General features: G+C 44.4%; 1 protein-coding gene across 1 annotated transcript in view; it reads right to left on the minus strand.

Annotated features, from left to right (window-relative positions):
- ppp2r5b (protein phosphatase 2, regulatory subunit B', beta) overlaps positions 1-17232 on the minus strand; it is a 29496-nt gene extending 12264 nt beyond the window's left edge. Inside the window, exons 1-3 of the mRNA XM_053416593.1 lie at positions 17040-17232; positions 1226-1422; positions 18-119 (exon numbers count right to left, since the gene is read on the minus strand). Coding sequence (XP_053272568.1) covers positions 18-119; positions 1226-1422; positions 17040-17232 — 492 coding nt within the window. The remainder of the gene's footprint in view (positions 1-17; positions 120-1225; positions 1423-17039) is intronic.
- Between the last annotated feature and the right edge of the window lie 1352 nt (positions 17233-18584).

The following is an 18584-nucleotide window of genomic DNA, read 5'->3' on the forward strand; positions in this document are numbered from 1 at the left end:
ATTTGCGTGTAACACACCTGCAGATGAGGCCAGGAGGCTTCCAGTGTCGGCTCATCTTCTTCGGGATCAAACTCTGGATTCTCGCTGGGTGGGAGAGTCCGGAAGATATTTACCGAGATCTGGAAAACCAGAGCACAGGAGATGGGAGGAGAGGGGGAGGAGAGGAGATGAGAGGAGGGAAAGGTAGAGTGGTTGAGAAAAAAGTTTAGCAAGAATCTAATTTATTCCCACTACTGCTCCTTCCTACTTGCACACTAAGGCCTGCAGCACACTTGCCGTTTAACTCCACTTAGACGACTGGCTGCATAATGAGCATTGCTGTTTACTTCCAGATTTTCATCTCATTAAAGAAGTTATACAGTTGTGGTAGGTTGGTGGAAGTATTGTACGACTATAACATCACAACTCAAATAAAGAAACTTTTGCATGCAATTTAAATAATTATTTTTTAAAGACAAAGTGTGGTCTGGGCGGCCTTTTGTCGGCCATATTTGACTCTGCTCATGGACCAGTATTATCTCCTCCTTCTGTTGGTCACCTAATAATTTAAGCTTTTGAAAGCCTGCGACCACACATGTAAACCTCACCCCCCTCCATCCACCCCACCCTGCATCCTATCAGCGTTTTCACATCCTCTGCCTATTGCTTGCTTAACCCCCTCTCCTCATCCCTCCTTTCTCTCCTCCTCTTTTTACATCCTCTGGGATCTCTGCTGCTCCGTTGGCGTCCACACTCTCTACCCCACCACCACTCTATCTTGCCTCTCCCTCCCTCTTGCCTACTGCTTCTTAGCACCCTTAGCAATTGCACTCTCTCTCTCTCTCCTTCCCTTCCTGTCTATCCATCCCGTCCTTCCTCTCTCTTCTCCTCTCTCACCACCTTTGTTTAAAGCCTCTTGTGACTCCTCAGCTGGATACCACCTTCTCTCCTCCCCTCCTCCATCCCTGCATACCTCCTCCTCTCCTCCTCTGCTATGGCCCGAGCCTCCAGCTGTTAGATTTGATGAGGATTGATTCATGTGTGGAAATATATCTCTGGCTTTCTATATTTCTTCTCCCTCCATCCATTTCGCTATTGATCTATTTACCCATCCACCGTGACCATTGCTTGTCACTGTCTGTCCTCGGATTTCGGTTCACATTGTCTTTTTTGATACTTAAGATTTGACTTATTATTTCTCTCTCATCCATCCATCCCTGACCTCCCTCCTCCTCCCAGCTCCTACCATCTTTATGGCCTCTGGGTAGAGAGGCTCTATGAGGACGCCTCTGCTGGTGGCCACACTCTCCACCAGCTCATTGAGCGCTGCACGTTTGATCTCCTTCCCCTTCAGGTCAGCCACGCAGTCCAGGAAGTCAAACAGCACACAGCACTGCTGCAGCTTCTTGCAGAACAGGTCGTGTAGCTCTGCCACCGGGGCGTCTGGAGGGCAAAGAATGAAAGAGAAGAGGGGGAAAAGTTAGACAAGGAGGTTAAAGGCAAATACGATGGCGTTCCTGAAAGTGAATTGTTTGACAGATTGTGAGAACGTAAGCTGGTGTACTCAGAGATGTGTTCTACAGGCTGGATCTTCTCTCAGAGTTAATGAGGGGAAGAGACTATTACTCCACAAACACATTCGTACACAATCACACACACACACACTCTCAAAGGGGTGAGCATCCATGCACACACATTCACACACACCTCCATCCAGAGGGTCAAGTTGTGCCTCAGCCCTATTACCTGTCAGCTCCACTCCCCAGACCTGTTTGTCACAATGAAACAAGCTGCGGCCGGCCGTCACATTAAAACCTCGTACCTCTGAAAACTCCTTTTTCTCTACACCTTTCTACAGGTGGAGAGAAAGTGGCTGATATTCTGGCGGATTACTGAGCGACTACAATGAGTTCTAAATTGATTCCACGGGTCTGAGGGAGTGTGGAGCTCAGCAGCTCAGCCTGCAAAGCACCATGCAAAGAAAAGAAACATGTTTTAAAATGTAAACACCATAATAGACGCTCACCGGCTTTGACAGCAGCCGAATGGGAATATTTGGTTCTTTTTTTCTGTGAAGCCAGATGACTGATGACTCAACAGCTAAAAAAATCCAGATTTTAGTTCCGTGTCTAAGTGAGATGTATGGGAGGTTGGTAACATAAAGATTTCTATTGTATATTTATATAAATTATAAAAAAGCGGCTTTTTTTCCCATCAGACTGGTCAACATGTTACTGTGACCTGCACTGAGAGGTCTGCATTGTGACCTAATAATTATCACAATATAATTTTCATCAATAGCAATATAACAAAACTTCAATATATATCGATGTAATAATTATGCACTGTGCACAGAGAGAACAAATGATTTATTTACCTCAGGGTTGTAAAATGTTTTGATGATGAGTTTAACCACAACTATCACTTAAAGCAAAGATTTTACTTTATCTTATTTTACTTTATTTCATTTCTGCTCCGTTTTACCAGGAAGTTCCCATTGAGATACAATATCTGGTTTGCAAGAGAGTCCTGGTCAAGATGGGCAGCAATGAAGTCAAAACTAAAGTTTAAGATATATGAATACGACACACACCCACACACACACACACACACACATGATCAAACACAGAAGAGACATAGACACTCTCACAAATCAATGGGAACAATAAATTATGGAAAATAAAGCATGGGTCTAGGAAAACTGATGATAATGTGACATTTATCATGATTATTATCAATATAGTTTATATGATCATCATCTTGGTGACAATTTCTAACATGTCAGCTGTCATTTTTACAACCCCGCTACCCAAAAGTTATTCCTTTTAATGTAAAAGGCAGGAGTTAATTATTAGCTATTAATAATCATTAGTTAGAGGTATGTGCACCTTGTAACAAGTAATCTCCCTCTGTCAGAGCAAGACGAGACAAAAGGCACCGAGAGGATGCGACGGCTGGGAAACAGTCTAGACTAACACACACACACACACACACACACACACACATACACACACACACACACACACACACTCACATACACACACACAAACAGAGCAGGATGAGGATTAGATTTAACCCTTCTTAACCCCCAGGTGGGAATCAGATGAGGGGTGAGGAGGAGGTCTGACTGGAGCTCTTCCAGCCCCAGACCCCCTCACCACTCGTGGGCACACCAGGACCATCTGCTCCCCTTGGCACTGACCTGCACTACAAACGGAGGAGGACGGCCCTTTGATTCACGTGTCACACCCAATGTTTTATTCCATTAATCATGACTTACTCAAAATGCAAATGCGAAACTACAGTCGTAATTTTCTATGTTCCTGACCTGCATAAACTCTCTCTGTGACTGTTCTCCGTCCAGTTCGTTCTTGAATCTCACCCATTTCTCAGTCACTGGACGATTGTGTGGTGGAAAAGTTCTCTCTATTTTCGGACTTGAAAAAACAAGTGTGAAAAGATTAAGAGGGCGAGGGATTCAGACTTTTTTCTGGCAGAATAAATACGAGTCTAACTCTGCGGCGAGGTGTCCACAAAACCCCTCTGGAGCTGTGTCTTCTGGCTGGTGGAGATAACTGAAGTCAGTCCTGAACCTTCATCTTCACCTCTTCCGTCTATCCTTTTTCACATTCCTTCAATCCCCACCTCCTTTTCCCTTCCTCCCTTCCTATCCATATCCTTTCTATCTCTTCGTCCTCTCCTGTTTTCTCAAAGCCCCCCCATCACTTTTTTTTCCTCCCCCCCTTCGCTCTGAAGACGGCCTGTGAAGGTGAAATCTAATCCATTTTTAATGGACAGTAATTGTATGAAGATGTACTGTGCCGCGGACAGAGTGAAAAAACTCGAACGGAGTGAGGTGAGAAAGACGAAAGATAAAAAACTGTGCATGTGGAGAAACGGAGTGAGGGAGGAGGTGAGAAGATAAAGAGAGAGACGGGAGATGAAGGGAAGCACAGGACTTGGCGGGTGATGTGAGAGCGAGTGTGGGAGAGTGGAGGAAGAGGAAAATGAAAGAATCGAACTCAGCGGAGAAGCGGAGGCAACACTGGTTTCCTCTGCTGTTGTTAGGTCGACGTGGTTCAGTCAACACTCGTTCATTCACAGCTTTTAGTATCATGTCAGTGCAGTGACGAGAATATTAACTGAGGCCTTAATCACAGCAAGTGAGTCATTTATAGCATCAGAGCTATTTTCAGCCGTCTGACGTTCCAAATTGGTGTTTTCAATAACTGCCGGGGCAAGATGTAGACGATAGAAATTTAAACGCAACATTAAAACGCATGTGGTCAATTTGACACCCTACGTTTAGTTCACCTTTATTAAGGCAGTACGATTTAAACTGTCATCCTCGACGTGGCAAAGTTACATTACCACAATTGTAAGAGCATGTTAAAGCAGGTAGGTACAAAAACTGGAAACCCAATGTAGCTTGTGAGAAGCAATAACACTCTTCATTTGATTTATTATAAAGAATAAACAATCAGTGCTAATACAAAGCAGCAGCAGGGTTGTGTTGTTATTCACGTCAATGTGCTTCACAACGAGAGAATAAAATAATCAAATGATAATAACGAAGCAGACATAAAGGCGTACTACAATCACAGACATAGGAATATTATACAATAAAGCATACATCAAATGCACCACACATCCATGAGGCAATCGCACTCAAAACTCACACACTCAAAAGACACAATCACACTGCGTTGTTGTCTGTCTTGTGTAACGCTGAGCAGTGCAGTGTAATGTCCAACGTTCACATTTGGATTTATGAAAGAGGGCTGACAAAAAAAAAGAGGCTGAAAATAGTCAGAGGGGCGACGGGTCACATTAGCAGTTTAGAAAATCTACTCACTCAAGCATCTTTATTTTTATAGGCACAGCGGAGGAGAGCCACGTGATATAATTTGCTAATAAGTAAGAAAATATTTAATTGCCAGATTCTAAATGGAGTCGGGTGAGGAAATGATCTTCCCAGGAGGGAACTGTATCAGAAGAGAATTTTGAAATAACTAACAACTGAGCGCTTGAGACGGTTGGTTTCTGCCGATTATATAAACCCTTTAAAGTGTGTCCTAAATGCATATTTTTACTTTTTTTTAAAGGATCAGTAGTTTCCTAAAACAGCAAGGCCGTTTTTATTTGTCACAAGCATTACTCAGAGTAAAGAGAGCTTTTGCTGGAGACTGTTTACAGCACTAGGATGTTGTGTGTGTTTATGACTACGTTTGTCGTAATGAAGGGACGTGGATTCAGTACAACAACAATGGGGCTTTATATGGGACAGAGAAATAAACAATACGAGGGGTTGGATTCATACCAATAAATATAGACTCATCCTTTAAATAGACAGGAGAGAGGCCAATGAACAAAAGACGACCTGAACCATAGAGAGGGAAAATGTGACGTAGAAAAGATGGAGGAGAGGACGAGGAGAGGAGAGGAGAGGAAAGGAAAGAAGAGGAGGGGAGAGGAGAGGACGAGGAGGGGAGAGGACAAGAAGGGGAGAGGACAAGGACAGGAGAGGAGAGGAGAGGAAAGGAGAGGAAAGGAGAGGAGGTAAAGGATTTGGTAAAAGGAGCAGTATCATATACGAGTGTGCAATGCCAAGGACCCTGCATCAAAACACAGACGCACACATACAAAATGCACACACACAGCTGCACAATTCTAAATATAGTCCTGCTGGAGAGAGAGATGGAGAGCGGAGGAGGAAGAAATCCGGGGAGGAAGCAGGAGGGAGGCGCGGGGGGTGGTATAGGGTTAAAAGATGACATCATGCCCTTCCTCCTCCTCCTCCTGCTTCTCTCACATCGCTCCATCACAAGGAACCTCCCTTCTTTCTCCTCCCTCCATCTTTCCCTTCCTCTCCATCCATCCATCTCTCCCAGGGCTTTTTTTTTTTGTATTATTTAAATGAGCTCTCGTCTTTAAATAACAGTTATTCTGTTTGGGGCTGAGTGTGTGACGGAGAGAGAGAGAGAGAGAGAGAGAGAGAGAGAGAGAGAGAGAGAGAGAGCAGGAGAGAGAGAGAGAGAGGGGGACAGCTTCTGTTTTAGCTCCCATCCAAAGCCGCCTCTGCACCTCTGTCATTAAGCACACACTGACGCTCAATGCACAGATACAGTGACGCAGAGAGGGTGAGGGAAGGGAAAGGGGGAGAAAGAAAGAGAGGGAGAAGTGGGATGAAGGCAGATAAAGAAGACACACTTATACAAAGCAGAGGGAGCTACGAGGAGGGAGGCACTGTGCAGAGTGGAAGTCAGGGCGGTATAAATATCACCTTGAGGGGTTTGAGTGGCGAGCTGCAGGTCCATCTCTAAATAATCGAATCCCCCCCCCCCCCCGATAACACACAATCTATCCACGACATGACAACCTGTCTACGTGCAAACACATGAGCCATCGCCTTGCTCATAAACAGCAGGATTAGGAAGAGGACAGAGGAGGGTTGCTATCACGTGGGACTGACTGCGTCCCCCTCCCGCCGCCCGTCTTCATATTTTCACAGAAGTGTAAACAGCAATTTACCCGCTGCGAGAGGACAAGACGAATCGTCCCGTGCTTTGAATTAGAGCCGGGAAATTCTTAGAAGTAGCCGCTCGCCGATGGTACCGAGAACAGGTAATGAGAGCGGCTGGGTGTGTGCATGTAACGCGTACATGTTGATCAAGTTAAGAGACGGGAAGGAAACGAGCAGGTTTTTTTTGGACAGGTTGGTGTTCGCTGCTCAGGATGTTCTGTTTTGTTTCCTCTTGTTGAGTTTTCCTGTCTGTCGGCAAAAGAGGAGGAGACGTCACCAAATCAAAAAGAGATGCCAAGAGACTTGTCTAGATGCTGAATTTCCACTTTGCTTTGAAAAATCAGCTGGATTTCCAAATTCTATGGGATGTTTGCAGGGTCAAAATTAACTCCCTGTGAACTATAGACATCACTGAAATCGCTTCTCACTGTATAGTTCATGACATAGTGCGTCGTCAAAAGTAGCGTACCACAGATTGTCAATAACCGAGCACCATATACCATCATGCATTGTGCTCCCGGGGTTGACAGGAAGAAAAATGGCCGACATGAGTCAGGGCGCCACATCTCGACCTTCTCCCTCTGGCGATTCTACTCCTTCTCATTTAAAAAGAGCCTTTATATTTGTCCCTATATATTTCCGATGGTGTCATTCGTTATTTTTATGACTGGCAAGGGACAGATCTGTGAGTTGTGGCGGTAAAACGTGTAATACGAGCAGAGCTGCGCATCACAGCACAAACAAAGGTTTATTTCTTCATTTTAACATGGACGTTCAACATGTTTTTTAACTAAAAGCATTAATACGATCTTTACAGGATGCTTGCAGGGTCGAAACCCACTCAGGCATGTTTAGGTGACTGATCCAAATCAAATTAAATGTGCACTCATTAGTGGACTCTTGGGTCTTGGTGGAGGTATATGCTCTCTGAGTGCCCTCCCGCCCTTTTAGGGATATGACAACTTTTAAAATGTTCTTATATTTTATTTAGTGCCAGAGAAAGCACCTACTTATATTGCCAGACTCCAGAATTTGTCATCGTCCCTAACGACAGAGCTTCACAGGCCCGAGAGTTTTATTCCAAATTAAGACGTCTAGCATCCAAAATAATAATAATGATTGGAGTCGAACTCAGTGAATAACAGTGGCAGTGACAGCTACTCAGCGAAGACCTGAAAACATCATTGTACTTTTCAAGACGAGAGCGAAAGGTCCACTTCTCTCAGGGACAAAGAGAAAGCCTGAGACAAATCCTCATCCTTAAAAATAAAGGTGTGACATTTTTTTGTCTCTTCTATAATTAGCAATAAATACATTTCCATTAGTATCAATAAAAGCTTTTCACGGTGTTTGAGCCACTGCACATGACTCGTCTTTTCCTATCCACATTCTCCCTGACCGCGGGACGGCTTTCAGGAAATGTGAGATATTAGTTATTCTCCTCTGGAAGCAATGTTTGCCGTGCGAGACGTAAACACAGATTTGAGACGGTTGGCAAACAAATATGGGAGGCAGTTAGCCCAGCTGGAGACATCCTCAACATTTGATCAGCAGCTCACTTGTTGAATAATAACAATCTTTGCTCTGCAGGGTATACGTCATGCATGGTGTTTCCCTGCTGCTGCTGCGATGTGTCACAAATAAGCATATTTAATTGAAAATGTATACATATATTTTAAGGTAAAGATGATTCTTTTTAAAGCTGGTTGTTATTCATTGCAGCAATGTTCACTTTCTCGCTCGTCTTCTCCGCGTCCGATCTCTCATCCCATCTAAAACAAATCTTCCTTCCCAATTTCCCTGAAGAGCGATTCACCGCACATCACCTCTGCGACGGCCGGTGTTTGATTTTCTTTGTGTGCTCAGCTTTGCCGGAGCGAGAGAGCATGTTTCAGAGTGAGCGTCCACAAAGAGGGGCCTCGTGGTGATTGGGTCTGAGGGTTGATTTTCCTCAAATTCTGCGTTTTCCTTTGAGAATCCTCTCTTTCTCCCCGTGACACAGCAGCAGGTCGTGGTTATTGCACGGCCGGTTGTTTCATGACACCCTCTCCTTTTTATCTGGCTGTCTCTCTTCTCCCTCCCACCGCTCCTCCCTGACCTGTCAACTTAATGTTCACTCATTTCCTCTCTCCTCATGCACTCCATTTCTTTCATCACTCGCCTCACCACCACCCCCAGCCCCACTCTCCCTCTTAATTGATCCGAGACAGTCACCGAGCGAAAAAAACTACTCTGTGTCTTCTGTAACCTAATACCAGGCCCATCCAGCCGGCCTCTCCCTTACACACACACACACACACACACACACACAAACACACATACACACACACACACACACACACACACACACTAACACAGTCATTCAATCTCCCACATACAGTCTGTGTGTGAAGGTGACTGTTTTACAGTAAACAGCACATTTCCAACTGAGCCTGCCATACACCCATTATTACAATGTGGACCAACACAAATGCTGGACAAATAGAAACGAGAGCACCCACACAGACCAACATGTTCAGACTCAGGCTCATGTGAGGTTATGTTACATTTTGCATTGACAATATGTCCTGTGTGACAAACTACAGCATGCAGGCCTCAGGAAATGAGGACAATAATATCTAAGCAGGAAAATTCACTAGGTCTCTGTCACAAGCGGTAACCTATGCCAGTTCTTTCCATGTGAATCATTGTGTCTGCTGTGTTTCACTGTTGCAACATATAGTTCTGACACTGGTCTTCATGAGGAAGTGTAATATGTGAGGTTTGGTAGGGTAGATACAGCTGTATAATGGACGTTGCTGAATCATTGTGTCGACCATACAATCATTATATAGCCTGTTATGTTACATTTCTATCCCCTGATGTTTCTGTATCAGAAAACTTTTAGCACTGTTAGCATTTCTCATTGAGACTTACAGAACAAGAACTCTGCAATTTTTAAATAAAAAACTGAGCAGAGTCTTTTCCATCCTGCCTGTTTGCTGTTCTCTTGTCCTGTTTTAACGCTCTGGAGCTACTTCAGAAATATTCCTTGAGTTCTGCTCAAACAGTTCTACTACTGTCACTTTTTTATTGTTTGTGTGCTGCATGTTTTGTGAAGTCTGAAAACATTGTGTTCATCCTACCTGGTTTATCTGCATGAAGATTTTATACTCAAAGTTTTCTTTAAAATGAAACTGATTTTCCTTTATTACGGTTCACCGGTGTGGTTTGTATATAAGTTAGAATGATTTGCTCCACTGATGTTACTTTTTCATACATTTCATGTTCACAACTCTTCAAAATGAAAGCTTTGTTATTCAGATCAATATGAAGCATTGCAGCAAGATTACAAACACGGTGCTTTTACTTTGGAGACAAATTACTGACGAGAAAGTGATTACATTAATGTTTGAGCAAATGGACAATACTGAAATCATTACAAATTAGACAATGCACTTCCACCGACCTTAAACAATACACATACCAGGTGTGACGTGGATAAGATAAATGGTTCTTGAGAATTGTGCTCCATATTCAGACAGACAGACAGACAGACATTTGGGGAATAAGTACGTAGATTATTATACAAGAAGGTAGCATTGCAAAATTCATTCTTGCATTTTGCATAATATGTGGTTCTACAAGCTTGCTGCCTCCATTTTAGTTGTACACTCAAGCATTGGTATTGTCAAGGTGCTTTCATTTTGATCCTGACATTTATAAGCTACTTCAGCTCCTCTTTGCACCTTTTACAAGGCCGATACACAACATCTTTCAGATTATGCTCCATTCTAATTTAAGAGGTGGTCGTTAAGATTTCATAAGGTGGATGTTTTTTCTCTAATCCCTTCTTTGTTAGTTGCAATGGCCCATTTTTTGAATGCATTATGAAACACAGGCGGCGGTGTATTTTTGGTCTTCTGCTGACAGCACTGGCAGCATTTTAAATCCATTTCCTCTCATCCCATAGAAACTGAAGGATTGCTAGAGCTCACTTTGATGTGGTAAACACGATCCGGCGTGCTGATCGCATAATCAGGCAAAAATGTTTACGTACAAGGGTCTAAAAGAGCCCTGTGGCAAAAAAGGTTGCCTCCGTGCTGGTCTGCAGCATAGATCATTGTTTCCTATTTTAAAAAGGGATTATGTGCATCTAAACCGATGCATAACCATTTTATCTAAACGGTGTAACCACATTTAATTCTTCCTGAAAATTCCTCATAACCTGCTCCCCTATGCGACATTGTCCTTAGTGCTCATCTTATACTTGCAGGGTGTTTTAAGGCTTTCACAGATGTTGAAATGGTAACTCAGGAGTTTTTAACATCTTGACAGAGTTATCTGAAGCCACTCAGCAGCCCTTTGAAGAGATGCTAATGCTGCTGGCAGCCATGATGGAAATGTCAAGGACAGGGAGCTACAGTGCCTGGGATTAAGGTGGAGCTATCATCCGAAATGACATACAATAATCATATTATGTTTTCATCAGTATATAATCCCATAAAACTGAGAATAGTTGTGTTACCAGAGAATGAGGCCTTTATATCTACAATGGGAGTGAGCCCGGCATCTTTCTATAGGAGCCCGCAATGGACAAAGCACAAACACTCTAGAGAGGGACTTATTATTTAATGAAGGCCACCATAGCTTCTCCTACATGCTTGTGAGGGGGGAGGTGAGGCATGGGGGTGTTCAAATAGCTGCAACACACAACTTTACCACTACATGCCACAAAATCCTACACACTCTCTCGGAGATGGGGCCCAACAGGATTAATAACTACGTGTGACTGCAGAGGGCGCTGTTGCTGCGGTTAAAATGGTGATTTGAAACGGAGTTACCGGTTTGCAAACATCCTAATTATTTTATGACACAGCATTTCCTACTTATGATTTATTTGTCTTGGGGTGTTGTGAGGATTCCGCACAGTTTACTGGACGTGAGCGAGTTGACTCCAAACAGCAATCGGGCCTGATGCTGCTCTCACACGGGTGAGGCAGATAATAATAAACAACTTGGTATTAATGTTTGATGAGAAGAAACCCTACGGCTGGGGTAAACATTTGGGCCTTTAAAAATGTTTGAGCTTCGTCCGCTGACACAAGATGTGTCTTTAACTAGGAGGACGGAACCGTGGAGCCTCTCATGACACACAGTTTACAGGAATAGCTGTAGTATGATTGTCTTGTGACTTCTAAATACAGCATTTTTTTGTTGTTGCTATTCCACTTTTGTGCCAATACCCTTCACCACTGTCAAAATGGCAACGTAAGCCGATCGGAGCTGTTGAGCGGCGCACGGCGGGAGACAATGTGCTGCTGGTCTGAGCAGAAAGTCTGTTTTGTGTATTTTCTCATCGGACACATTCTGCGGTGGCTGCTGGGAGCAACGCTGCTGCTCAAGACGGAGCAGAAACGTGTCCCATGATCACCCTGAATGTAAACCCCCTCTCCACAAACACACACTCAGGCCCTAATAAATAGAATTGCTGCAACCCTCAAAGGTCAAATATATCCCGACCTATATCCCTTAGCATGGAAATTTGCTATGTGAATCACAGTGATGGTGCTTTACTCACGAGGAACTGAAGTAATTACAGGTCAGACAACTCCATTTGTAGTCGGCAGTAATTCTGGTGATATTTCTATCCACAGTGTTGATGTACTTTACCTACACACGGTAATGACGCCTCTACTACTGTGTCTCCCCCTGTTGTCATGACATTTACATGCCACGCTGACATTAATGCCTCGGGGGGGCAATGCTTCTATCCACGTCAATGATGTGTTTCCTCCCGCAGGTGGAACATGTTCTTCCAGACATGGTTACTCCGTGTGGAACATATTTGAACCTGGATGAGTCATACTTAGAGCAAGACGAATCAGAATGCAAGCCTGGTGGTCGGACGGACGTAATGTTAGCAGGTTGCAGCAGGGGAAGATGAGGGAAAGCCTACAAATAACAAAAAGGGAATTGGGAGCAAGTTTATCTCAAGGTCAAAAGCAAGGAACCTATCGCTGCCTTGCTTGGCTGCCGGATCTGTTGGTAGACAGAGGTAGCTGGATCAATAATCTCTCAAATCTTCCTGTAACTATAAGTTTTTGCAAGACTAACCGGGCATTGTCACAAGTTTGCTCATCTGCTGACTTGATGTCGGGCTTTAATGTGACATTAGCCTGGTTAGTCTGCCATCAACAGTGCGATACCCGTGACCAGGTAGCCTGACCAGTGTGTGCGGGGGCCCCAGGGGAGAGCATCCTGGCTGGGGAGGAGCGTAAAGCTACACCTGCTTCCTCTCTGGTTTAGCCAAAGAGACGCAGTGTAACCGAAGACACGGAGGAGGAGGAGGAGGAGGAGGAGGAGGAGGAGGAGGAGGAGGAGGAGGAGGAGGAGGAGAAATCCAAGCTCAAACATAACAAGAATTTACCAAAACACATTTTTCGCATGTTTTCTGAAATATAACCTGTGACTTCTGTCTTTCAGTCCTTTTCCTTCCTTCCCTTCTTGCCATCTGTTTCTGATTCTAAGGGAAACAGAGGAGATAGCAGCCAGCTGACGATACTGGGAGAGTTTCCACAACCACTACCTTACAGCAACCATCTTTACTGGACACCATCCTCAAGTATTTTATTGTTCTATGTGACGATTGAGGTGTAAAGAGAACGGGAAAGCGTTCCCCCGTGTCTGAAAACATTCTTCATACCCATCTGGTTGTTCCTGTAACTATGTGACTGCAGATATTAAATATTTTAATTTGCCAGGGTCCCAGAGAGACACTACGTTTATCAAGCCCCGGTGCCTCCGTGCGACTTAATCATCGTCTCATTTGGGGCCTCCTCTGGAAAAAGTTCAGCAGTACTTACATTAAAACAAAGGAATATTTAGATAATGAGAAAAGAGAAACCAGTTGAAAAGGAGCTACTTTAGTGGTTACATAAAACTGTGACCACCCTCAACATTTTGATGATTTGTGGTTCAATGAACAACACCACTATTTACTTGAAGGCAACATAGTTTGGGCATCCAGAGAAGCTTTTACTAGAAAGGTGTTTTGTTTTTATGAATTTGACCTTGACATGAAACCATCACACTTTTGGGCCACAGATCTTAATGAAATTGGATGTGCTAATTGATGTGTTTCCAATACAGGTCATTTTTATGTATACAACGCCGGCTTAAATTAAATGTTAAACCACTTCATGGTTAGAGGCCATTTTTATAAACTTCCTTTAGGACCTTATATCCATCGCAATTTTCTATCCTTGCAATCTCAGTATCATATATAAGCAATACATTGTACATCTTTCAATATTCTATAGTTCCTTATTGTATTTTTTATTACACAATTTCACAATTCCCTTTTTGCTAGAGTAACACAGTACATTTCATCATAGTGGGACTAATAAAGGACTTATCTATCTTATCTATCTTATTTTTTTTTTTATATCTATCTTGTGGAAATACAAAGTTTATTGAACATCATTTTGTAACTTATTGGCACTCAAGGACTGCATAGTTTCAGATTATGCCAGCTTTTTGTCCTAAGTGAGAAAAGATCACGTTTGAGGAAAATAACCTACAGTTAAGGTATCTTGAGGATGAGACGACTAAAACACACACACAAACAACTCGTGGCTCTGAGCTCTGAGCTCCTCCACCATCCCGACTTCCAGGTTCTTAATAACAACGACTCTACTTGCTTCACTTCGAGACTATTTTCGCCGAGCATGTCAGCATTTCTCATTCTACAAAAAAATGTCTCCTTCTTTCTTGTGCTGTAGGTTGATGTTTCAAACACTTCTGATGTCAGATCTGCAAAGATACAACTATGACTGTGTCGGTGGCTGATTGAGGACACTGCTGATGGGAAAACCAGTGTCTCGAAGATTAGGTAACAGCTAGAGAAACTAGACTTCAACTTTTACCGCATGTATAATACATGGGAAATGCACTAAACTTCTGCAAAGGAACAGACCAATAAACTGACCCGTTTCCCTCACTGAGCGGAATGAGGGGAGAATCCACCCTCCGTTACTCTGGGATTGTTCATTTCATAATTCCCTCAGCCTCTATTGGTGTTTGAAATACATCAAACCTTTTCCATAGTTGCTTTATCAGGTCCAGAGAAAACTAACGGCACAAAAACAAAACAAAAGAGCAGTTTGAGATGGTTTCACATGCTACTGACAACAGATCTGCATTGTGGTCAGCTGAGGCTGGGAATCAGAACATCTCCCTCTTCATGTCAGATTCAGCCTGGTTTGATGGTTTTTGATTGTTATCAGCTTTTTTTTTGTCCCATCTTCTTCACTATGTCCTTCCGAGTCTGTTGCATATTTCAGCCTGGAGCTGTGAGCCAGACTGGAGCTTAAAACCAAAAGAGATGTGCCATTGTTAACAGGAGGAGAAGTTCAAATTAACAATGGCAATGTGATTCCCCGGAGGGCAAAACACCCACAAGTCTGTCTACACTTGGCCTATATACACTGGCTGCTACAGACTTTCCCACATCACCAGGCTTTTCTCTTGCACCGCTGCTGCAGAATCTTACTACCACTTCCTCCTGGGGATCCAGAAAGAGTGCCGCAGCGGTGCAGCAGCCATGTGATAACTGGCCCTTCTGTCTGTGAGGGCTACAGCAAGTATGCACAGCCAGGTCTGAACCAAAAGGAGCCATAAAGACATAATGAAAGCCCTCCATCATGGTGCAGCACTCACTCGTCTCTCACGGGCCTGAGAGGAAGTCAGAGCGAGGGAAACAAAGTGTTAAAACACATAAGAGGCGCACGGACCTCGTGGCTAAAAGCAGAAAGGTCCTCTAAGCAGAGGGGGCTGATGGGAAGTGATGCAGGAGTAGCCTGATAGAGAGGGGTTAGAGCCATAAATGAGGACTTTGAATGTGCTCTTGTATGGCACACATGGCTTAGACAGGCAGGAAGAGAAGACATGGGAGGTGAGGAACAGGTGGAGATGAAGAAATTACCAAAGAGGGGGAAGGAGCATTGAGGAATGGTTCGTGTTGACTGTGTGAACCAAAAGAAGAACCTAAAGTGTGGAACGCAAAGACTAGAGAAAATGTCCTTTTGAGGGTAACGCAACAAAACGGAACAACTGGGGCCACAAGTGGCAGTGACAAGAAAAACCCTACTCCTCTGTGATTGTTCCATGGCACACTCCACCCGGTCCTGTCTGCAGGTTGGTAGGTAGGCGAACTGCAGATGACGCTATATTTGAACAAAACATCTTTGCGCTGCCTTCACTCTGAGAGAACACTGAACACGCTCCCACAGATCAAAGTGGCCTCTGTAGAAGCTCTGGGATTACAACTACGGCAACAACACACCCGCAAATGCTGCAGCTCGTCTCGGACACGTCATTTCTTCCCTCAAAAAGTGTACAAATGGGTTTCTCGCTCTTTATTTCACAGTAGAAACAAGGCTTCACAACACTGTGGTGTTGAAGGACCTCCTGATAATGGGATGAAGGTTTGATGGTTTAAATAAGTGTGTAAACTGAGGCTCAGTGACTCTGAATACATGGATTTCAACTTGAACCTTTGGGTTATCTCTCTCCTACAGCCCCCGTGTGAAGCATGTTGTCCTCCAAATAACACTCAACGTTTCATAATCAACTAGATAACAACACAAAAAAGAAAGACTGCTCAAGGTGTGTGTTGAGCTGATAATGTTTGGTAAAATAATAATAAGATAACAGAAAGCAACATTTGTTAGTTTTTACTCTATCATCCCTGTAACGGTTCCATTACCTCCGCCAGGGAGGTTGTGTTTTCATCTGCATTCGTTTGTTATTTAGCAGGATTACACATTTGGGGGCGTAATGCATTCAACATGAACGCAATTCTTCTTTTCCTGCAGTATTCATATAGATCATTTCTTTAATACCTAAACATTAATTTAATCAATGGAGTAGTTGAGTGACTGAAAATGTACGTGATTTTTAAGTTTGATTAACAATTTCAGGATTCTTTTCTCTATTTTAGTGAAAATCTTGAGCAGAAAATCTAAGCTAGACATCTGACAGCATCGCTTTGGATTGTTGGAAACCACGGTGGATATGTTTCTATGTTTTCTGAGCATTAAAAGACAAAATGCATCCAGATCAACCCCATAATTGGCAGATTATTAAACTATGAAAACGTGTGTTAGTCCTACAGCAGAACCTTCTCATGACAGGCCTTTAAAAAGTCCTGAACCAGACTGCATGGCTCCTCTCAGGCCGATCAATCCAAGACATTGCTCTCATCTCTGTCAGGACAGAGGGGACAACATGTACCAGCGGACACATGATAATACACAATACAGTCCACTAATAGACCTTCTCCACTCCTCTGATTATTAAATATGTATATCGTGAAAAGTTAGTGACTGTTCTTAATGTAGAAATGTTTAAATAATAAACAATAAAGTGGGAGAATGGAAGTTTATGGTGACCTCATTAGACTTTACTCCTCATGGTCCCAACTCTAATACTCAAAGTATTCCTATACGTGTTGTTCCTGACATAGGACCACAGGAGGGCCGCTTGAGTGCCTCACCTTTGAGCAGGGGCAGCGGGGTGAGCTCCACCTGGGAGCTCTGGTAGCGGAACTGGGACGAGCTGTGGGACCTCCTCTGCCGGGCCCTGCGCATGGACCGGCGCGGGAAGCCGTCCACCTTCTCCGCGGAGGGCACCGAGAAGCTGGTGGTCGGTGAGGACGGGCTGGATGGGGGCAGCTTGGTCGTCTCCATTGTGGCTGTGGACGGCGGTGCGCCTTTACGCGTGCGGGCGCGTAAAAAGAGGCGTTTGAGAGGATGTACACAGCAGGGTGAAGTGAGGGGAGGACGGAGGAGTGAGTACAGGCTCTCTGAATCACTGATGGATTATCAATTGATCAGAATGATACAGACGCTCCGGGAGGGAGGGGGGAGGAGGGGAGGAAGGGGGTGAGAAGTAAAGGGGAGGAGAGGAAGGGGGGAGAGGTGCAGAGGCGGAGGAGAGGTGGATTTCTTTTCTGGATGCCTTGGTGTCGGTATCAGAGCCGGACTGGAAATGTCAGCAGCAGCAGCATCTCTGGCTCTTCCTCTTCTTGTCTTTACGCACGGATGGAAAATCGCGTGTGTGTCATCCCCGTGGAGGAGCAGCCTGCATAGCCTCCAGATGATGCTCAGACATGCAGGCGCGTCTCTTCACACACACACACACACACACTCACAGACACACACACCTCTGTGCTGCTGTATTGGCGTCACACACACACACGAGTCATGGGCCTGAATCAGGATGTGTTTCTGATCCTGATGTGAAAACAGAAAAAAAAGAATAATCAATAATCACCGATTGACCTCCTGCTGTTTATCCACATGAAAGAAAAGAAAAAAGGCAGCAGACTCCAGGTCAGTTTACAGCCTCTTGGTGGATGTTGATATGAAATCATCAGTCGGGGCCCACCTCGGCTGCCGCATCACTGTCGTCCTCCTCGCTTTTAACGCATCCTCTGTCGACCCTCACATGGGCCGCACCTTCACATGAGCCAATATTATTATTACGTGAGGTTATTATTATCTCGGGAGATGTAAATGTCGCGGTTCCTCCTCCTGCTCCTGCCCGTCCTCCAACCGTATCAGGGCGGGGAAACAAACGCTGCCTCACCGAGCCGACATGTGCAGGTCCTCCGCCGCTCCGCTCCCGTCTGCGTCCCTTTACCTCCAAACAAGAAACGGGGGAGGATGCAGCCGCTCCCCCCTCACTCTCTCTCTCTCTGAAAAAGAGGCGAAGGCCCGTGTTATACAATAGCAGTGTGTCAGACTGACGCGCTCCGCTCCTGTCCCCCCTTCTCGGTTCCCGTTATCCGGTCCGTACTACGGCGCCGCGCATTGCTGCGTCAAGAGGCGCACATGAGATGAGGAGATCACAGGAAACGGGGCGTCTTTGCTTTCAAAATAAAGTTAGGCGATTAGAGTGAGGCTAAATGTGGCGGATCTGGCGGATTTGTCTAAATCAAGGGCCACAAAGGGGCCACAGTTTAACACCCATGCACAATTCCTGATCCAGTAAGGTTCACATTTAAGTAAATCCTTGTTTATGATTTTTTATCAAAATT

Source organism: Pleuronectes platessa, chromosome 23, assembly GCF_947347685.1.
Source record: "Pleuronectes platessa chromosome 23, fPlePla1.1, whole genome shotgun sequence".
Classification (NCBI taxonomy): domain Eukaryota; kingdom Metazoa; phylum Chordata; class Actinopteri; order Pleuronectiformes; family Pleuronectidae; genus Pleuronectes; species Pleuronectes platessa.